Source organism: Haliotis rubra, unplaced genomic scaffold, assembly GCF_003918875.1.
Source record: "Haliotis rubra isolate DU_JTF1 unplaced genomic scaffold, ASM391887v1 Scf374, whole genome shotgun sequence".
In the NCBI taxonomy this organism is placed as follows: Eukaryota; Metazoa; Mollusca; class Gastropoda; order Lepetellida; family Haliotidae; genus Haliotis; species Haliotis rubra.
This window is the reverse complement of record NW_025767051.1, coordinates 851,987-870,682: the sequence shown is the minus strand read 5'-3', so window position 1 is coordinate 870,682 and position 18,696 is coordinate 851,987. Positions and strand designations below refer to the sequence as shown.

Genomic DNA, 18,696 nt, shown 5'->3' with positions numbered 1-18,696 from the left:
CCACACAGGGGGTTGAAGAGCTATTAGCGTTACCCAGCACCGACCACGAGGAGGTTGCTCTTCACGAGTGCCTACATGAGAAGTAACACGGTAATGAAATTAATTAATTTTCAGTTCTTGTTAATGAGATCAATCTGTCCAGGATCTTTTCTGATATATACTCATGCCAATAATGGTTGTTACCCCCTTCCCACCCCAGCCCCACACCCACCGCACACCCACACCCCCTCTCCAATTAAAAAAATTGAAGGGGGTGAGTACATAATTTGATCATCTGTAAAATCACTTTCTAAATCTAAATCATAACTTCATTTTCTGTGAGTCGAACTTTATCGACAGACTCCATATATTTTAATAAGTCATTCTGCTAATTTTAGAAAATTTCGGGAATGTTCCAAATAGAAATTTAACAAACCTGTAATAATTTCCAGTAGTGTAGTCCTGCCAGTCAGTGATATCCTCGTGAAGCGTCGTACAATCACTGTCTCACGCTGGGCCCTGGCCACAGCTCCAGCGTGACTGTCCCCTACCATGGATATGGCAGGTGGTTCTGATTGGATCCCTGGTGTCTGATCCTGGCCTCGGACATCCTGATTCCCACGGCCCCCCGTACTCTTTTCTCTCTTGGCTCCTGTACAAGTTATTTCCCATGTGATACAAACTTGTGTCAGTGTGTAACACATGTTATATTTGTGATTTCACTTTCTCAGTAAAGTACAGATTCTAGTACTTTTGTTAGTTTGTGTGAGTCCCATCCGGAATTCGAACCCACACCCTCAGAATCAGGCACCTCATCGCCTGTGCACAAAGTCTGCCGTCTAACCCATTCAGCCACCACGGCTTCCACAACGATGGGAGTCGGATAACTGATAGTCTTGACCACCGACTTTGTGTAAAATGGCACAGCTCCCACGGCCGAAGTTTTGAATACACAATGCCATTTAGAAAGTGGTCAACATGCCGTGATATTGCTGGAATATTGCTACAAGCGGCGTAAAACCAAACTCACTTACTCACTCCTTCCAGGATAGAACTTCATCTTTTTGTTTTAACTCAGTCGAGACCAAGGTCTACCATTAACTGATTGGTACATTTAAGATGGTCCGCGGTGTGGCGTTTTGAGTGCTGTGAATGAATGTATGTCGCACCACTTCAACTGAGAAATGTAATGCTTTATTGACATGTGAATACAGCTGATATATACTATCGTCGTAAACTAATTCTTCAAATCCTCAAATGGTGTTTGACACTCATATAATAGTTTGTCCTATTAAATGTACTTGTTTGTTAGTATGCTGGGGAGATGTAGCATTCTTTATTGTGGTTGATGTATGTAACGTGTATGTGTAGTGAGGGTGGCGTAAAAGACGCTTATCTCTGTGTGTAGGTGAGAGCGTGTATGTAGAGGGCGTGTCATGTGGTTTAGTGAAGCCTTGTGGTACACGCGATTGCCCGTCAGTAGACCCATGTCCAGTTGCCCACATGGGTACAATGCGTGAAGCCTATTTCTGGTGTCCCCGCCCTTATATTGCTGGAATATTGTTAACACGTGTGCACTCATCCACTCGCTCACTGTAACTGTGTTCCAAGAAGTAACTGGGAACAAAAACCTTTCTTTTACATTTCCCGTTATGATATATTACGATTAGGACAGGTTTCGAACAACACCAAACATTACGGCAGATCTTTTGGCTCTTCTTGGCATTTTCCAGTTTTTAACCACTCTTTCATATCAATGTAATGCGTTCTTGTAATATTACCATGTAACTTGGCACACAGCTGACATCTCCAATCAAAGTCCGTACTTTCTGAATTAATGTATGCATACTTGTGCTTCTTTTGCAGAATATCCCCCATAGCTGTCTCGTTTCTCTCCAAATATTTGATATAATTTGCCAAACTCTTGGGACTGTCAAATGATGCCGTGTTGATGAATGTTCCTTCTGGCAAAAGACGTGTATAGTTAGCGCCTCCACGAACGATGGGAATAGCTGAAGTCATGAACGTGTTGTAGAACTTTTCTGTGATATAGTCTTTACAAAGGGAATTTTCAAACGAAAGGTAAAACCTATACGTTGTGTTTAACAGGCCCAAACACTCAAAGGACCTTTCTTTAGGGCAGTCAAAACTCTTGTTATGTCTGCAGGCACCATAGATGTCAACATCAATATGCTTTTGCAGTTCCTTCACATACACTTCCCTCTTTGACGGTGTACCACAGTTACTTACAAACCAAGCTATTGATCGGCTTTTTCGTCTCAAAACATCACTTATATTCACAGTGCCTCCTGTATACAAGATCCTATTGTAAGGAAAGGGTATATCCGAATCCAGGCGGTACGTCAATGTCCAGTTAAAACGTCCATTCCAGTCAGAACGGAAAATCGTGTTTGAATGATAGTGAAGAGGTGCTTCCCACCCATACATAATCCACACCTGGTTCATGTTGGTGTTTGGGTGTTTTGATGAAGGCAACGTAACGCCATTGACAATCACGGCATCAGCAGATGAAATGTGTGCCTCGTTCGAACTTATTTCACACGAACGAATGCAACAGTGGTCGAATGAGTTTACAGTCTTGTACCAAGGTGGAACGTTCATCCACACAATACGTTTCCGCGTTTCGTAACCTGCTGAAGTAATGTTCACACTCCGTCTATGAAGCACGAGGGGATGCTTTAGGGACACTTCGAGGAGGGACAGTTGTCTTGTGTTCAGTGTTGTTGAACTGGACGTTTGCAATGGAAGCACATCCAGTAATCCAGTACTTGGCAGGTAGATAGCTACAGCAGCAAGAGATGTCACCAGGCATGTGACGAAACATATTTTGTACTTGTAAGTCATAGTGGCCGAAGCTGAAACAAAACACACTACAATTAATCAAGAAGGTGAAAGTCAGGTAAATGCATATTAATAATCATATTCACTTATTTAATCAAAATCATCTTACTGTCAAATGCGAACATGTTGCCTTAAGCCACACAAGGTTATTTCAACAGGTCAGTCCTCCCCTTTTGGCATACGAGAATGAGTATTGTTTTACGCCACCTTTTGCAATATTCCTGTAATATTGAAGTCGTGCTTGGCTTACGGCCAAGGTACTTCGTACCTAGAATTGGGGAATTAGCCGGGAGGGATCTCCACACCTTAATACAAACAGAAGGGTTCCAGGGTCAGACTCTTTTATTAATATATGGATTCAATGTCATACAAAATCATTCAACCACAATTATATAAATGTCATTGATGCACATGAGAAGGGTAGAATAAACATATAAACATTACTATATAATAAATCATTATCAATTAAGTTAAACTCAATGCAAGGTACCTCTACCGTAACGAAGGTGTAATACAAACATTTATATAGTTATAGTTAACAACTGCACGTCTGTACTAAAAATATCTGACTTAACATGATCTGTATTCATTTATTGTGAACATTTACTCATGACACATTACACCTTTCTTGAACTCCTTTCTTTCAACATAGGGGCGTCCTTTACATCAAATACGGTACGCCCGTACGGTGTTCCTTAACATGTACTGTACGGTGTTCCTTAACATGTACTGTTAATGCCGGATGTACGGTAAATGTAACATAACAGTTACAGAGGAGCAGTGATATAATTGACCAATAAATATCATTAAATCAGTTCAACATATTGAGTGATATACAGCTACTCCATGGGTGTAAATGAAAGACAATGTGGCTGATCGTTAGAACGCACTGAGAGTGACTACGGTACGTTACGTCACAAGTAAGCAATCTATAAGTGGACTGGCTGTACTGACCAGTGTGGCGGCATGCTAATGAACCGTTACCGTTGCATTGTTGCATAGATTTTACAGCATTAGCGTTTATTCGTTAAACCTACTTAAGTGCTTTAAACTGATAATGTAAACAAACTCACTACATGTATTATAACAACTAAGCTGTTAACGGCTCAGTATAGAAAGTTATGAAGAATATGTCTGTCGGTTTGGAAATCTGAAAAACCCCGGTTCTTTACGAACTAACCTACAATACACATACACTAAATTTCGTAGCTTCCAAATGATTGCTATTTACCGGACATTTGCCAACTTAATAATTGACGATAGTGAACGACAGTAGCGTGTATCAAATGGAATTAATATATGCACTTAGGCGTTGCTAATGATGTACGCATTTAGTCAGAATAACTTAATGTTCAAGTATTTCTTCTAAACATATGCAGTCACAACTTAGTAACCTGAGAATACAATATCTACGAAAACATTTAGTCACAATATAAAACATATACCTGCACTGACTTGGTTTTGGTTTTCGACAATATGTGATGGTAAAACATCTGATTTGAAGTAAATTGATAACTCTGTCGTCAGGCAGGAATTGTACATGAAACTGAACAGTGTGTTGACACCGGAAAGTATGGACATAGCTAATGCTTCATGTTATTCAACATCTTGCATTATATTTGAAAATCACTTTACAACGGCACACATATGAATATTACAGTCCGTGCCAAATTAGCGACTTAAAACATATTCTCGCAGAGTGTAACATGTACATATTCTAAATTGCAAAACGCACGTATATACATTGTTAACGGAAAACTTCCAGGACACATATTACGATTGGGTAGAAATAATAAAAGCCTAACTTGTAAACCACGCCTGTGATACTTAGCCGAATTGTATGTTTAAGTTATAACTAGAGTAATCTTACAAAGTGTTGGATACAGAACTACCGTAGTAAATGATACCAAGTTACATATATCATAACAGCACGGCCAAGGTACAAGGTTAGAACATAAATTTGATAACGTGTAGAACTAGGTTCATTGTTCAAGTTAAAAGGCACATTGTAAGCAAAAATATGAAAACAGCAAAGTAATAAGTAACTATGGCTTACCTTAATACAAACAGAAGGGTTCCAGGGTCAGACTGATGTATGTGTCAGACCCTGGTGCTTATATAGCTGGACCCTCTGCTTGTATGATATAACCAATTTCCCAAATATGGAGGTGACGCTATACCTCTCTTTTGAAGAGTTGTGGCTTCGCAATATTGCTCAATTTTGGCAGATGGCTTAAAAGATTATAATTGCCTTGGCCGTGTGTTATCGGAAAAGTTGAGTAATAACCAGTAATGTGCGTGGTTAAGCATACACATCTACGTCTGTCTGATTTTACAGTGTGTACAGGCGTGAATATTTGACCATTAAGTTGTGGCCGGAGCGGTCACTACAAACACTGGAGGGTATATTCAATTAGGCTCTTAGCGGCATGGGCGATAACGGCGGCATAGACAGCTGTCAGTTACGCAAGTTGCCGATAATCAGTCTCTTACATCGTAAATACTTTAACAAAGTGTGAGAAATATAAAATCGACTTTGTTGAGAAATATCTGCACAATTTTAGGTAAAAATAAACACATTTTGCAACTGCTATAGTACCCCTGTGTCCTGGAAAGCTTTTGACCGCAAAAGCAATTATGTAACATCAAAACACATAAAAATATAACACAATATGAGTCAATCATCAAAAAGAAATACATAGTCAACATTGATATACATAAGTCAGAAAGTCATACATTGCAGAATGAAAATATGAAAATGAGTAAGTACTGCTCAACAACATGATATGCCCATCCTAAATGTACAATGAGAGAGACTATACAATTTGCTTTGCCATATGTCAACAAAAACTAAAATGAAGTAGGTATTGAAAGTGGATCGAGAACCTTATAATAGCCATTATGAATAAGCAAACACATAGGCGGTGAATGGTTGTTTAAAGAAACGGTGAAGTTTACGTGCAGTAAGGAAGGATATTTGAAGTGTTCGGGGGATAGTGATGGACGTTTCTGTAAGTTTACTAGTAACAATGAAGTCAGGCCAGTCTACAGAGAGAGTTGGAAACAAGTAACCAGAAATACGGAGGCGTCCGACAGTGTATGGGGGCTGTATGTCCCAGTAAGCAGGACAAAGTGTTAAGGAAAGAATGGGAATAGTGTGACACACCAGGACCAGTAGTTAGTTCCAAGATAAGACCATTTTGTAGTCTCGAACGATGTCGGATGAGAAGGATGATAAGGATAGTAGTGACAGCTAGGACAATGATACCAAGAAGGATAGAAACATGATAGTCTGTAAGAGAAGAGATGACGAAGCCTGGAGGCTGTGGGACTATGGGTAGTATGGGCGTTATAAATTAAAGATGGGTGTTGCAATAGATTTAACGGGGAGCTACACGAGTGACTAGCATGAGCGTAGCTGAAAGTGTACGAACTTTGAAAAACATCCAAGTAACTAATAAAATTGAAATGGCCGAAACAACAGACGCAGAAATGGCAATTATAGTGTTTGTGGCTGGCCAGGTACTTGGCAATGGTAGTTGTCCATCAAGCAATGGCTCAGCGATTGACTGGAAAATGGTTTGATCCTTTTGGCACTTTCAGCTATTCGTTTGAGGCTAAGGTGGGCTTGATGGTCATTGGCCAAAAACGCTTGATAATTGACGATAGTGAACGACAGTAGCGTGTATCAAATGGAATTAATATATGCACTTAGGCGTTGCTAATGATGTACGCATTTAGTCAGAATAACTTAATGTTCAAGTATTTCTTCTAAACATATGCAGTCACAACTTAGTAACCTGAGAATACAATATCTACGAAAACATTTAGTCACAATATAAAACATATACCTGCACTGACTTGGTTTTGGTTTTCGACAATATGTGATGGTAAAACATCTGATTTGAAGTAAATTGATAACTCTGTCGTCAGGCAGGAATTGTACATGAAACTGAACAGTGTGTTGACACCGGAAAGTATGGACATAGCTAATGCTTCATGTTATTCAACATCTTGCATTATATTTGAAAATCACTTTACAACGGCACACATATGAATATTACAGTCCGTGCCAAATTAGCGACTTAAAACATATTCTCGCAGAGTGTAACATGTACATATTCTAAATTGCAAAACGCACGTATATACATTGTTAACGGAAAACTTCCAGGACACATATTACGATTGGGTAGAAATAATAAAAGCCTAACTTGTAAACCACGCCTGTGATACTTAGCCGAATTGTATGTTTAAGTTATAACTAGAGTAATCTTACAAAGTGTTGGATACAGAACTACCGTAGTAAATGATACCAAGTTACATATATCATAACAGCACGGCCAAGGTACAAGGTTAGAACATAAATTTGATAACGTGTAGAACTAGGTTCATTGTTCAAGTAAGGCACATTGTAAGCAAAAATATGAAAACAGCAAAGTAATAAGTAACTATGGCTTACCTTAATACAAACAGAAGGGTTCCAGGGTCAGACTGATGTATGTGTCAGACCCTGGTGCTTATATAGCTGGACCCTCTGCTTGTATGATATAACCAATTTCCCAAATATGGAGGTGACGCTATACCTCTCTTTTGAAGAGTTGTGGCTTCGCAATATTGCTCAATTTTGGCAGATGGCTTAAAAGATTATAATTGCCTTGGCCGTGTGTTATCGGAAAAGTTGAGTAATAACCAGTAATGTGCGTGGTTAAGCATACACATCTACGTCTGTCTGATTTTACAGTGTGTACAGGCGTGAATATTTGACCATTAAGTTGTGGCCGGAGCGGTCACTACAAACACTGGAGGGTATATTCAATTAGGCTCTTAGCGGCATGGGCGATAACGGCGGCATAGACAGCTGTCAGTTACGCAAGTTGCCGATAATCAGTCTCTTACATCGTGAATACTTTAACAAAGTGTGAGAAATATAAAATCGACTTTGTTGAGAAATATCTGCACAATTTTAGGTAAAAATAAACACATTTTGCAACTGCTATAATATCTCCGCGTGGAAGAACACCAAATTTCACTCGTCTGGGGTATCGTACCGACGTCATCGAGCGCAGGCTTTTCACCAATTCTTAGAGAGAATGCCCCAATTCCTATTTCTTCTTTCATTTTGATTTGTACTTGTTTAGCAGACGAATAAACACGAATAAAAGTCAAATACGCATCCAGTACTACCAAGTAAACATGGTATGATTCGTAGAAATTAACTGGAAATCACTATTTTGTTTGTAACAATCAAAACATGTGTCACAATTTATTCATTCTTGGTGTCGCCAAAGCTGTAGTGTTTAAACAAATGGATACAATTAGTATGTTTACCATCATAGGGTGTTTAAACTGACTTCCCATAGATTGTACGTACATGAATGTAAAACCTATGAAAAAGGTGAAGGGATTAGCATAATAAAGTGGAACACTTTTTATTGATAGACAACGTCTTTGTTGCAGTAGTACTTGCGACGTTTCGGTGTAGATCCTAACACCGTTATCAAGCAAATGATACACAAACATTTGCACAAGGAGAAATATATACATGGCGGGTATTGGTTTATACAGTAGAAGAGGTTGATGTACAGTGTGTTGACATGAGACTTGATGTGATAGGAATGATTGAAGCCAGTAGACAAAGGGTGGGTTATTCTTGATTAGGATTGATTAGTTGATCGTAAGCCCTGGGATGTAATAACCTTGATCTCTGTTGATTGCCGGGTTGAGTCGTTTGATGTTGATTGCCTCTAAGAGTTTTCTTATCTTGTATTCTGACCGGTTGGCTTCTAGGATGCTGATGTTGTTCCAAAGTATGGTATGGTTTGGGTGGGCTTGGGTGTGGTCGGAAATGGCTGATTTGGAGTCTTTTTTCTTTACAGATGTCTGATGTTCCTTGATTCGTAGGTTTAGGGGGCGGCACGTTTCTCCTATGTATGCGTCACCACAGTCGCATTGAATGTGGTAGACAACGCCTGAAGACCCACATCTTTATTTGGGAAATTCCCTGTGAAACAGGTAAGACTGCTTGTTAATTTACTTCAAATATCAGACCATTATCTGATCATTTTCTCTCTGGATGTAGATAAGTCTCCGCACCCAAAGAAAGTCAAGCAGTGTCGGAACTTAAAAGCTATTGATAAAACTGCATTCAGTGTTGACTTATCAAATAGCATTCTTGTGCAATGTCCTCCCCGGATCTAAATGAACTGTCAGAACTGTTTAACTCTACACTTCTGGGTGTATTGGACAAACACGCGCCTCTGAAAAACAGGCGAGTAACGGACAGGCCTGTGACACCATGGACTATGACCTCAGATGTGTTAGAGGCTAAATGCAGTAGACGTCGTGCTGAGCGTGCCTGGAGATCGTCTCTCCTGGAAGTACACGGGCGGATCTACTGCGCTGCCAGGAACAGGGTCACCTTGGAGATAAGGCGTGCTAAGCAAGCAACCCTGAACAGCAGAATCCAGGAATCAATATTCGATCCTCGGTGTCTCCATCAACTTGTGTCCCACCTTCTTGGTAAAGACTCATCCAGACCTCCCATCTTGTCCCACCCTCCTGATAAGCTGCCAGACGTCTTTCAGAATTTCTTCACAAATAAAATAGCCAAAATCCATGATTCAATGGTAGGATCTGGTAACATGTCACATTTTGGCGACAGTGACTCCAGACATGATCCTGAAGTTTCCAGAGTGTCCCCAAATTATCGAGACTCAAGTGACAATGACGAGCATACTCTCACACATTTCAGACCTTTCAATGAGGCTGAAGTAAGCATGTTGATCAGGAGATCAATCCCCAAATCTTGTGCTCTTGACCCTTTGCCTACATCTGTACTTTTAGATCATCTTAATGTTCTTCTCCCAGTACTCACCAGAATCATCAACACAAGTCTTGAACACGGTGAAATGCCCGCTGTTTTCAAAACTGCGCTAGTGAAGCCTCTTTTGAAAGAAGCAAAACCTTGACTGGAATGTACTTGGCAATTACAGACCTGTATCCAACCTCTCGTATGTTTCAAAACTCATTGAGCGAGCAGTGAATGTGAGGATGTCAGAACATCTCCAGCAACATGACTTGTATGACCATCTTCAGTCAGCCTATCGTGCTCACCACTCCACTGAGACTGCTCTTGATAAAGTCCAAAATGATCTATGACATGGTTTGGACAACAACAATCTTGGTATCTTAACACTCCTCGATTTAAGTTCGGCTTTTGATACAATTGATCATGACATGCTCATTCATCGTCTCAGGTGTGATTTTCACATTGATGGCACCGCTCTCTGTTGGTTCAAGTCCTACCTAACCTCCCACCGTCAGACTGTGCTCATAGACGGACACCACTCTGCCCCAGTCCATCTCAAACATGGTGTACTACAGGGATCGGTCCTGGGGCCGGTCCTTTTCACTTTGTATGTTAAGGTTTGGAAAAGTTATTGCCGAAAACAACATAAATCGTCATCAATATGCAGATGATGCACAGCTATACAAGTGTTTTCCTGCAGACCAAGAACAGTCATGTAGCGCACTAACAGACATGAGTCAATGCTGTGATGACGTTAAATCCTGGTTGACCCACAACAAACTTAAGCTCAACAGCAACAAGACAGAGTGCATTCTCCTTGGTCCAGAGAAACGGAGGTCCTGATCAGTCAAAGTGGAGTCAGCTCTTGATACTTGAATGTTTGATCTTGTCAATTCCGCAACATATCAATACTTACAGTTGAATCAAGAAGTCACTTGCAATGAGACCTGACTATTGGGGCCGGTTCATCAAAGACCCAGATAGCCAAGCTGCAGAGAGTGCAGAACGTCGCCGCCCGTATCGCGACTCGCTCTGGAAAATATGAACACATTACTCCTATACTGTACACTCTCGAATGGCTTCCAGTCGAGTTGAGGATCCAGTTTAAACTCTTATGCCTTGTTTTCCGCTGTCTCACTGGAACTGCACCTTCTTATCTATCCAATCTTCTAACCGATCCCCGACCGCCTCCATGGTTGAGTGGTTAGAGCGTCCGCCCGGAGAGCGGAAGGTCGTGGGTACGATCCCCGACCGCGTCATACCAAAAGACTTTAAAATATGGTACTTGTTGGTCCCTGTCTGGCACTCGGCTTTAAAGGGTACATCAAGGACTGGTCTGCTCGGAGTCAGTATAATGTGTCTGAGTGGGGTATTCATGCTTCACTGTGACATGCTACCTCAGTGGGTTAGCACTATAAAACCAGCTTAAGTCTGGGCTAGTACAAGCAGCCGCACCTACACATACACACGCATGCACGTCGTCATATGAGCGAACTATTCTCAAGCACGACGTTAAACCCAATATCACCTCACCTCACCTCTAACCGATCCCGATCTCTCCGTTCACAGGAAAAGAACTTGCTTGTTGTTCCCAAAGTAAAGACAGTGATGTATGGAAAGAGGTCCTTTGTCCATGCAGGATCTATAGCCTGGAACAGTCTCCCGCAGAGCCTCAGAGACTGTTGTGACTTTAATTCATTCAGATCCAATCTAAAAACACACATGTTCAAGATAGCCTTTGAACTGTAGCTCTTTACCATTAATCTAATCTTTATCTTGTGCACTTTGAACATGCTTTAGCATGGATATATGCACGTAACAAAATATGCTATTATATAGTTTCACAATATTTCAAAACAATTGTTCTACTCGTTGATAATTTCTTCAGTAGAAGCATTTGGTAATGATCACTATATTTGGGTGTCGTTAGCCATCATTTCAAAAGATTGACAAAAGTTGTATTTCGTGAAGCTCAATATCACATAGATTTTTAGACATATTGATATTGACCCTAAACGTATATTTCGATCTCTTAGAACACTGCAACATATCTTTCACCTCAATTTTGTACTCGCTCCTCAAAGTATGGTAACATAGATTGCAATTATGAATGAGGACGATATATGAGGACGATTATTACGTCCAATGAATTAGTTTGTAACGTAGATTACAAAAATATCATCGTTGAATTCTGACAGAATGGGCAAGATTCATGCCGAGATCCAGCGGGGTTACGGACAAGGGAATAGGGAGAAAGAAGGAATGAAGGTTATTCATGTGAACAAGTGTTTTTTGTGCAAATCTGTAATCTACGTTACAAAGGCGTTCATTCACAACCTGATCAATAATATTACCTTTTATAAATGCTGTTGTATTGTCAGTAAAGTTCATGATATTACCTCTCAGATGTCGATTCTTTTTGTCGACTTCTTTTGCGTAAAGAACTGCTTTTAACAGTATAACACAAAGTTATATTTTCAAGAGCTTTGACTTGATCAAGTTTATTGTTATAATGCTAACAAACTCAACTGAGTGGAGAGGATGTTACATGTAATGTTTCCTTAACGAAACACAACTTTGGGATTAACAACTGAACTTTGTGCATGATATCTCCCTTCAATGTGTCATGCAGCCGTCATAAAGAACAGTCACGTAGATTACAACGATCGTGTAGGGTGGTATTGTATGAGATGTGATGGAATTTTTACAAGCTCCCCTTGAGTGCTACAATTTCTGATTTTCGTTCGGGGCACTTTCTTCAATAAAACAGCAACAACAAGTGACAGACATATTGTCTTTATTTTTTACGATTTGTGCTTTTCAAATTGGGCATTCTCTGTGAGAATTGGTGACTGCCTCAAGCCACACAAGGTTACTTCAACAGGTCAGTCCTCCCCTTTGGGCATACGAGAATGAGTGTAGTTTTACGCCACCATTTGCAATATTCCAGTAATATCTCCGCGTGGAAGAACACCAAAAACAGGCTTCGCACATTTCACTCGTCTGGGGTATCGTACCCACGTCATCGAGCGAACGCTTTTACCACTTGGTTAGAACAACCTTAGATTCATCAGCATCCACAGTCACTATAGAGTACCCAATTGGTAGGAGGGTGCTCGCGATATTCTGGTCCCTATTTGAATAGCTGACGAAGGTGGTTAGTGTCATCAATTAAAAAAGTACTTGATTGTCTTAACATAATCAAAACACTACAGTCCGTTTGGCTCAAAAGCGGACCGATGAATTGCAATCTAACTCGAAAACTAACAAACATAACATACTCAATGAAACGCTGATCATAATCAAAACATCATACCCACACTGTGAGTTTTTTGCAGAATTTTTGTCCTAAAAATAATAACGTTGTTTTACAAACTATCATTAAAATATTGACACAGTTCACTGTTTGTTACGAGGGAGGAGTGCAGAGAAAATGACAGCCAGGTGTTCGAGAAGCACGTGCACGTTCACAGACAAAGTTATTTACAGTCAGACCTCGTTAATACGAACACTTTGGTTTTTTAAAAAAAACCGTTCGGATAGTGAAACGTTCGTACTGCTGAAACCACAGTATATGCACCGAGTTACTTCCCCTTGATATCTTTCCTTACTATCGAGACTCTGAGGTCATAGATGAAGCCTATGTTTATGAAGGAAATTATAATCCTACTGTTGATAAATATGAAGTTTAGTTTTATAATGTTATTCAAAAACTATGGCGCGGTCAACTTCAATCGTTCGGATTAACGCAGCTGTTTACAACTTAATTAGTCCAATCCGTTCCGACTGACCAGCGTTCGGAGGCGGAAACTGAATCATCGGACTAACGAGGTGTCAATTATATACAATATATAGGGAGATGATTTGGTGCCCGGTGAGTAGCGTTCGGAAGTCGGTGGATTCGGATTAACGAGGACCGGATTACCGCGGCCTGACTGTATTCATTAACCTGTGTTGTGCCGTCTCCATTCGTTTCGAACACCGGACTGTCCCTTTCTCTGAACTCCTCCCTCGTATTTTATGTTTATTAGTTTTCGAGTTAGATTGCAATTCATCGGTCCGCTTTTGAGCCAAACGGACTATACAAGTAGTGTTATTTGAAAGTAAATGGTACGTCATGGTATGTACTATAAATGGTTTCCGTATAAACAGTTTCATCATACGTATTGGCGTATTTGAATGTAGATGGTGTTCATCCAATCGGACTGTGAATGTTAACCTGAAACAACTTATACTCGGGAACCAGGCCAGGTAGGGTAAGCCATGTTTAAAGTGTATTATTTCACTTTAAAATTATGTTTGGATAGATCAAGATTTCGGTGGCAATGCTGTGTTTACATAGGCCTTTCAGCAACGATCTAATGATTGAGGAACAGTGGAATGGGAAACAAAAAAAGAACTTATGAAAATGAAACTGGTTGACAATGCAGTATGTAGCCTTTGTAATGTTGATAGTGAAACTTTATGTCATGTATATTGGGAATGTGTTGTAACCCAAACCTTCTGGAAGGAACTTGAAAACTGGATAATCCATAATATACAGAAATTTGAAATAACAAAGACCTTGGTGTGGTTTGGAATTTTAGGTAATAAGCCATTACTGAATCAGATAATCTTATCTGCTAAAAAATATATATATACTTGCACTTTGAAGAAAATAATTCCAAAAGTTAATAATTTTTAAAAAAAATTGAAAGACATTTATACGGTTGAAAATTTCATATCCAGAAGGAACAATAAATCTGATAAAAAGTTCAGACAAATGGTTTCCTTTATTCTCAATATTTAATTTCTGACGTAATCTTTAATAAAAGGGGAATACTTTTACTGGAGTATATTCTCTCTATGCTATCAGTTGACCTAACATTTTTGTTGAACCCAATGAACTTTGATCATGTATTTATTATTTATGCATTTATTGCTTTACTCTATATGCTTGTACTCAATTATGGGAACAAATAAAAAGATTTTTAGAAAAACAAACAAAACAACAGTGGAAAGGGAAGCTGTGTCTTGTTGTTATATATTAATCATGTCTAGTACCTTCAGTTCACTCTTGGATATTGAATATCTACTTCAGGTAAAAACCTTATGGTTGTATCACTTAATTCAATGTGGTTATAAACATGTAGGTAAACAGAAGGCACAAAGGGTATTAATTAGATTATTTACGAAAAGGGTTTATGTAAACGATATAACGTGCCTATATGAATATCATATTTGTATATAATGACAAACGATATCAACTGTTTCAACAAAACTGCGTCATATGTTACGCACTGATACTCTGTGTAATAACCTCTATCACAACTAATATTGTATTTTTTCTTTCTTTTAAATTATGCAGTCAAAATGCTGGACGAAACGTGCATAATGGATCGCAAACTCCATGTGCCATGGGCCTTAAGCCTTTACGACAAAAAATTGTCATTGTGATTGTTCGTCTCAGTATAAATCATTTATAATATCTGTCAAATATCTATTGTGGTGAAATATTGCGGAACTTCTTTGTATAAAAACACATCTCACCCAAAACCGTTCCCTTCAACATTTGCAGATTTCTGATTTATATACCTAATTACAATGTAACTTTGATTTTAGTTTGATCTTCGAGCACATGATATTATCAAAATACATTTCGAATACAATGACCTCATGAAAACTTTGTTTATCAAACACCTTCCGGCCGGCCAGCCACCCAGGTCAGTGTGACACAGTGTTCAGCACGGAAACGGACAAATATCTTCCATGGTGGCGACATCATTAACATTGCGCTGTCACTGTTTGCATAATCAGCCAAAGAACATGTTTGACGCTGGGATCACATATTTTCATGTTTAGTAACGGGAAGGGTAATGCATTGCTTTGTTAAATTAAAATTAAAACCAACACTACCTTGAACAAGCAGTATTCAGCCAGGTGCCCGCCAGCGAGATATGACCCTGTATAATCATTTATTATCGACAGCTTCTGAACTGCCGCCTTCTCTACCCGGCAGCACACCTTGTACCGACAGTGTAACCCTATACTATTTGTAGACTTGATCAATATTCTGCGCTTAATCCACACACTATTCTATGAAATAGGAGCCTTATTTTACGGTCAGTCAGTCGGTTCCCTTTAGGGGATTGATTAAATCAATGAATCATGAAACATGCATCAGATACAGGAAAGTGTATTGACATAATGTTGTTGTTTTTGTATAATTTTATTTCTTTTCACCGGATATAATGTTGCTCCCTGCAGTCATAATATGCAAAGTGATCGGTTTAACAGTTTTATGTGGGATTGATAACCTTTCCACACCATACCACGACCATTGTTTTGTTGTAGATATATATTACAGAAAGCCAAGATCGTATAATATATAACTGTTCATGATATTGACGTTGAATATAGTATTGCATCTTTGAAACCAGCTTAAGGTAACTAATGTTTATGGTTAAAATTTCAAAGAAAACAATGATCATTTAGCTCAATACAATCATTTAATGAGCATATATACATTAAACTGGCTGTACATGGCATAGGCTATACATACCTGTATGTAGTTGGACAAAGAATATCAGTCGATATCAATAACAAATATTTATCTGCATGACATCTTTTCTGCTTCTAATTGTCGCCTCCTCCGATCTATTTGCAAAATGTCTTGCAGTACATCCAGGTTCCCCTCTTCTGTTTGTACAATGCTTCCTTTCCCTGAAACAAGATCAATTTGAGTAGTAGCACTGGAAATTAAATACAAACAGTGAATGCTTACATGTCCAAAAACCTCATGCACAGGAATCGTATTTTATTAATGTGTAATAAAATATATGGGGCGGTGGGGTAGCCTAGCAGTAGAAGCATTCGCTCGTCATGCCGAGGACCCGAATAAAATGTATGAAGGCCATTTCTGGTGCCTCCCCCCCCGTTATATTGCTGTGCTAAAAGCGGTGTACTACTAGCCTCACTCATTCAATACAAAATAGTCTTATGAAGAGTTGTCAATATACATGAGCACAAATTAGAAATTAATCAGGGCTATATTTATTCTTACATATCTTGAAAGGATGGAAGTACAGAAACTAGAAGCTCTGATAACTTCTATTCCTGTTATTGATGCCTAGCAGAGGGGGGTGTTTGTGTAACACCAGCTACTGGAAGTGGCACAGATGATGAACCCAATCTTCTGTGACAATCATCATCATTGTCACCATCATTCACAATATCATATTGAAATGTTATTGCTCCAAGCTTTTCAATTTCATGAGAGCGTCTATGCATCTCCCTTGCAGAGAGTTCTGCTTGACTGGCCACCATCAATGGAGTGCTTCCAAGGTGAGGTGAAATTGGGTTTAACGTCGTGCTTGAGAATATTTCGCTCATATGACGACGTGCATGCGTGTGTATGTGTATGTGGGGCTGCTTGTACTAGCCCAGACTTAAGCTGGTTTTATAGTGCTAGCCCACTGAGATACCATGCCGCAGTGATGCATGAATACCCCACTCAGACACATTATACTGACTCCGAGCCGACCAGTCCTTGTTGTACCCATTAATGCCGAGCGCCAGGCAGGGACCAACAAGTACCATATTTTAACGTCTTTTGGTATGACGCGGTCGGGGATCGAACCCTCGACCTTCCGCTCTCCGGGCGGACGCTCTAACCACTACACCACGGAGGCGGTCGGAGTGCTTCCAAACAAATGTTGACACCTTCATGATGATGATGTATATATAGATTCTGTTTTGTATAAACATGTCCATAACTGAATGCTGTTAATTGTTTTCTCACAAATAGCTGGTTGAAATGAATATTGTCAAAAAACGTTTCTCACATTTATTCGGAATATTCATCACTCAAATTTTCCAAAACGTATACATACAGGACACAGTAGTAACAACATCAAACTGATAGCCAATATTTGCCTGAAGTGCAATTAGTGATTGGCACACATAAAAGGTAGGTTGAAAAAATAGTTGGCCTATAATTCCCGATATCACCAAGTATAATGAACTCAATTCTAAACAAGGTCCATGCAGATTTGTGTTTCATAATTTGTATATGGAAATAACCCGTGAAGGTCCGGGTTATAATTAGTCTTCAGTAACCCATGCATTTCTTCCTAGCTTTCGCTTTGCTAAGCCTCTGTAATCTGTAGAGGGTTTTATTCATTTAGGTGTCTTCTACTTTCTCCAGTGGACACATCTCCCCATGTATTGCCAGTTTACTCGACCCGTGAAGGTCCGGATGAGAATTGATCTTCAGTAACCCATGCTTGTCGTAAGAGTCGACTAACGGGATCGGGTGGTCACGCTCTCTGACTTGGTCGACACATGTCATCGTATCCGAATTGCGCAGATCGATGCGCATGCTGCTGGTCACTGGACTTTCTAGTCCAGACCGATTATGTACAGACCGCCAGTATACGATGACATGTGTCAACCAAGTCAGCGAGTCTGACCACCCGATCCCATTAGTCATATGACAAACATGGGTTGCTGAAGATCAATACTAACCCGGACATTCAGAGCTGAGGCATACCTTGAATGTACACACGCTCCTTTGCCTCTGCTAATGACAAATACGATCAAACTACCCACGAAAACAACCAAAGATAGGGGAACAGGTAAGCATATATATTGTAGCCTACCTCTCACGGGATATCCACTCCATTGACCTCTAGATAGCCCGGATATATCGTTCTTCGACAAGCGTGGACGGTGGTGAAGTGTGTCAAGGAGCCGGGTTGTAGGAAGTGATGTGATATGACAGTGTTTGCGTCTACGGAGTAGTGCACACATTATCTATAGCTACGTGTGACACTACTGCAAGCTATCTCATCGTCTTATCAAAGCTGAAGTCCGTTTGGTTTCATTTGAGACCGATGATTTGCTCACTAACACAAAATCTAATAATTGCCACCGAACTAAATTTTGCACAGTCACATGAAATCGACAGACCACTCAGTGAGTGAGTGAGTGAGTCAAATGGACTGTAACTGTTGTCTTGAGAGGGTGCCTGATAGTCAGCCGTCAGCTGCTGTTGGTTCAGGCTGAAG

At 39.8% G+C, this 18,696-nt stretch overlaps 1 protein-coding gene across 5 annotated transcripts; it reads right to left on the bottom strand.

Annotated features, from left to right (window-relative positions):
- Positions 1–1,318: 1,318 nt before the first annotated feature.
- On the bottom strand, positions 1,319–18,415 carry LOC124286064 (glycoprotein 3-alpha-L-fucosyltransferase A-like). 5 transcript variants are annotated; one of them, XM_046722382.1, is made up of 3 exons: positions 18,289–18,415; positions 16,191–16,351; positions 1,319–2,855 (listed from the first exon to the last, which is right to left on the bottom strand). In XM_046722382.1, the coding sequence occupies exon 3, from the start codon at positions 2,842–2,844 to the stop codon at positions 1,675–1,677; it is 1,170 nt and encodes a 389-aa protein (XP_046578338.1). In that variant the 5' UTR covers positions 2,845–2,855; positions 16,191–16,351; positions 18,289–18,415; the 3' UTR covers positions 1,319–1,674. The 5 variants fall into 5 exon arrangements, with proteins under 5 accessions (XP_046578338.1, XP_046578342.1, XP_046578340.1 ...); XM_046722386.1 differs by lacking the exon at positions 18,289–18,415 and adding an exon at positions 18,180–18,209; XM_046722384.1 differs by lacking the exons at positions 16,191–16,351; positions 18,289–18,415 and adding an exon at positions 15,545–15,700.
- Between the last annotated feature and the right edge of the window lie 281 nt (positions 18,416–18,696).